A 4506-nucleotide genomic window follows, 5' to 3' on the forward strand; every position below is an offset into this window, starting at 1 on the left:
AACGAATTCATGTAGTCTTCAATTTCGGAATAGATATGATAATATACTTATAAACTTCACGTTTTTTTCAGATAATTCAAGTATACCTGTGCGACTACATTCCTCGTTTGCACGTGACAGCTGAGCCTTGGCCTGATTAGGTTATCTAGAACTGATCAGATTTGTATCAAATAAGTTTTTAACGATCTCGGGGCCATAGATGGTGGAGTGTCGATTTGTAAACGCAGAATATATTATGACGCAATAGTATCGGTGTGTTTTGTCCTGAGAGGTAAGGTGGAGGAAGAAGGGTTGTCAGCAGTGCTTGCTTCCACTCATAGAGACTGCAAGCATCGTCCTTTCGATCTATTCACCAGTAATGATGACAGGACGTCCCGTCAGTATGTGCTGTGTGTTATCCTCGTGTTGTGAATGTAGTTATTTGAATGAAAATAGTGCAAATGGTGAGTGTGCAAAGTTAGTGGTCGCAGCCGGTGGCGCCTCTGGTGGCGAGTGGCGGCAGCTCGTCGTGGGTCGGGTCGGGCCAGTCAGTCAGTCAGTCGGTGGGCCGCGTAGCCTTAGGACGCGCGCTCCTCCAGTGTAGTGATGATCATGTCCACTCGCCTCGGGCCTCGGTGACGACGCGTGTGACCAATACATTATTCCGCATCAAGTGTCAACCAGTACTTCACTCTTAAGTCTTTGTGATTTTGTTCTGCAATTTTGTAATGATGGCAACAAGTTTCTTTTCGTTGGTGAAAGAGGAACCTGATACAGGACACGATATTATGGAAACTACACCTGTGGCACTGCCACCCACAAGCGTGGGCATGGGCGGTCATACATCCCCGGGGAGCGGTGGCCCACATGTAGGTGGCCCGCCCATGCAAGCTGGCATGCCTTTGACACCCGTTACCCCCACCAGCCTTCAGCCGCCCCCACACCACCGTATCGAGATTGACCCAAACTTCGAGCCCGTGGCACGCTCGCGCTCGAACACGTGGCCGCTGCCATGCCCTGAAGGCTACATGGAAGGGGAAGAGCCCGTGGCGGTCGCCACCGAAGGCCCGGTCCCCGTTGACCAGCCGCGGCCTCCGGGCGCCGTTGGTCCGGGCGACCCTCCGGGCGGCCCGCCCAAGAAGAACACCTCCCGCCGGAACCCCTGGGGCAACATGTCCTACGCCGACCTCATCGCACAGGCCATCATGTCGTCCCCCGACGGACGCGCCACGCTGTCCCAGATCTACGACTGGATGGTTCAGAACGTGCCCTACTTCAAGGATAAGGGCGACTCCAACTCTTCCGCCGGCTGGAAGGTAGGCAGCAGCAGCAGCAGCGTGGCCGACACGCGCGCTGTTTTCCGCTCCGTGGCCGCGGCGGCGGCGTCCTGCATCCTCTGCAGGACGCCCCGGGCCTTCTATTCCTGTGGACCCCCGTGGGACACCTTTGTGCTCTTTACCTTGCTGTTTACGACTGCGTTATTTGGGGAATTTCAAAATTATATAGAATTTATGTAATTTTGAATTATTAATGTTCTCAAAAATATTATACACTGTCTCAAAGATTTATTCTTTCTTTCGTAATGTGAGGTTATATAATTTATTGCATTCTTCTCTCCAAAGGCATAAGATTTAGCTCCCATTTCAGTATTACTAATTTATTTTCAGATTCTGAGAACGAGAAATATCGTGTGTTATGCGCAATTTATACATAGTGAAGTGTTATTCCCGTCCTGGTGAATTTAATGTGATCCTAACCCAGATCGCGTCCAGCTGCTGGAAAGCCGCTTGATAATTCCATTCCGTGGATTATCACGACCGAGCTCTTCCGGACGATATTTTAAGTCATACCGTAAGCTTGTTTTGGAAGAGCGATATGTAACAGATTATGAGATCATCTCGATAACTATGCGAAGGCGCAGAATTAAACTTTACATTCTAGGAAAAATAAAGAAAGCGCGCCGCCAACGGAAGATGTCGGCGTTATCTGCTGGAATATCGGTAAAGGAAATGAGTAAGGTTAGACATTATTAGAAGCCCTGGCGATCACCGCAGCTTCGGCAGATAATCGACGTGGCGTTGGAAAAGGAAGGAATGTAAAAATTTAGCCCCAGCCAAGCCAAGCGACAGAGGTGTGGCGCAGTGCACGGCACACGGCTTGGTGAGAGCGACCTGTACCCAAGGAGGGCAGTGGCGACCGTGGTGCTCGGCCTCCGCGGGAGGGCGGCGCCGCGGGTTCCCTTTGGGATCCGCTGGGGCTGTTGCATCCGGAAACAATGCGGCAGACGGCAAGGCTCGGCAAGAATTTGTGCGAATGAACACGAAAGCACGCGCGCACTCACACACATGCATGAGTATAGATATATATATATATATATATATGTATGTATTTGTATACATATGTATATATATAAATACATGTATGCATATGCATGCATATTTATATGTGTGTATATATTATATATATATATATATATATATATATATATATATATATATATATATATATATATATATGTGTGTGTGTGTGTGTGTGTGTCTGTGTGCGTGTGCGTGCGTGTATATATGTATATATATGTATATATGCATATATGCATATACATACAAACATATGTACATGCATACGTACATACACGTGCACACACACACACACATTTGTGTGTGTGTGTGTGTGTGCATACATACATACATACACTTACACATCTATATACATATATACATACATACATACATACATACATACATACATACATACACACACACACACACACACACACACACACACACACACACACACACACACACACACACCTACACACACACCTACACACACACCTACACACACACACACACACACACACACACACACACACACACACACACATTACACACACATTACACACACACACACACACACACACACACACACACACACACACACACACACACACACACACACACACACACACACACACACACACACACACACACACACACACACACACACACATACACACACACACACACACACACACACACACATATACACACACACACACACACACATATACACACATACACACATACACACACACACACACACACACACACACACACACACACACACACACACACACACACGCACACGCACACGCACACGCACACATACGCGCGCACACACACACACACACACACACACACACACACACACACACACACACACACACACACACACACACACACACACACATACACCAACTCGTGCGTGTGTGGGCATACGTACATACATGTATGCTAACATATATTTGATACTTCGTGGTTGAATATAAAAATATACCCTTAATACTATTCCAAAAATCGGCGTCGCTAGCACAATTCGCAAGTGTAAATGCTGTAAAACAGTCATTAACTACCTGGGCCCAGCTTGACACCTTCACCCCAGACCTTTTTGTAGTAAGGTCGGAGGTCAGGTCAGGATAGGAGCGGGACCCCACCCGAGTCCCAAGCCCAGCAGGGAGCCCTCGCGACCTTGGCCGGTCACCTCCGCCGCCGCCGCCTCTCATCCAAGCTGCTGCGCCGCCCAAACCTGTCTTCCCCTGATCTATAATAGTTCCTGTGGCTAAGAGGGATCTTGTTGCTGTGTTATTGCAGGCTGCTTATTTTTTGCAACACCTCCCTATCGTGCTTGCAGATTAGAAGCAAATTAAGCGGTCGGGAGTTGTGTAAACATATTAGTAATATATCGTGATTATTTAGAGTAAAGTGACGCTGAGCGCAAGCCTTGCAAAATAAAGGGCGAAGCTCACCCAAAGAGCTTTCTAATTTGTCGCAAGCCAGGCTCGGCGGCGAGAGCGAGGTCTGGCCCAAACGTGACGCCTTTGCGCTCACGCCGCCCGCTGGCTCGCTGGCGGCACTCGGGAGCCGATCGCGAATTAGTGTGACTGGAATTGATTTAAATATGATTGGGGTTTTCGTGACTTGCTGTTTTCTAGAGGAGGTCTGCTTGCACGTGTCGGCATTTTGTGGCGAAAGGGGAAATTATTTTCTCCCATTTTCGATGTATCTCCACGCTGGTAAATGTTACCGATGTTGAATGATTAAAAGAGATGATTTTCTGTTTTCAGAAAAAAATCAGGTTACACGAAAAAGTTGATTTAGTGAATTTCATTTATCATCACCTTCATTAGGAACTGTTCAGTCTTCAGTAAATAGATATAGCAATGATGAACGGTCAAACTAAATCACAGCAAAAAGGACGACAATATCTTTATTACTACACGAATTGTGTAATTTCAGAATTTACGCTAATATAATTTCCTGCAGTTCTTAATCACACAAGAATGTATGTTTGAGGTGAGATGCTGGGCATGGGGGGGGGGGGGGGACGAGGGAGGGAAATGGGGGTAGGGGGTAATCAAAGAACGTAGTTGATCCCCCTGTCATGTCAAGTCGTCGCACAGATGTGATATGCAAATTTTATCGGTATGTCAGATTTTTACTAAAGGCAACGCTGGCCTTGTGTTTCATG

At 47.3% G+C, this 4506-nt stretch overlaps 1 protein-coding gene across 2 annotated transcripts in view; it reads left to right on the forward strand.

The window, feature by feature from the left end:
- The first annotated feature begins 278 nt into the window (after positions 1–278).
- The window catches only part of LOC125037769 (forkhead box protein O-like), a 295887-nt gene continuing 291659 nt past the window's right edge, over positions 279–4506 (forward strand). Inside the window, exon 1 of one of the 2 annotated variants that reach the window (XM_047630970.1) lies at positions 279–1295. In XM_047630970.1, the coding sequence (XP_047486926.1) occupies positions 708–1295 (588 nt within the window). In that variant the 5' untranslated portion in view covers positions 279–707. The remainder of the gene's footprint in view (positions 1296–4506) is intronic. The other variant, XM_047630971.1, reaches the window with a different exon arrangement.

The sequence above is a fragment of the Penaeus chinensis genome, chromosome 24, assembly GCF_019202785.1.
Source record: "Penaeus chinensis breed Huanghai No. 1 chromosome 24, ASM1920278v2, whole genome shotgun sequence".
NCBI lineage: Eukaryota > Metazoa > Arthropoda > Malacostraca > Decapoda > Penaeidae > Penaeus > Penaeus chinensis.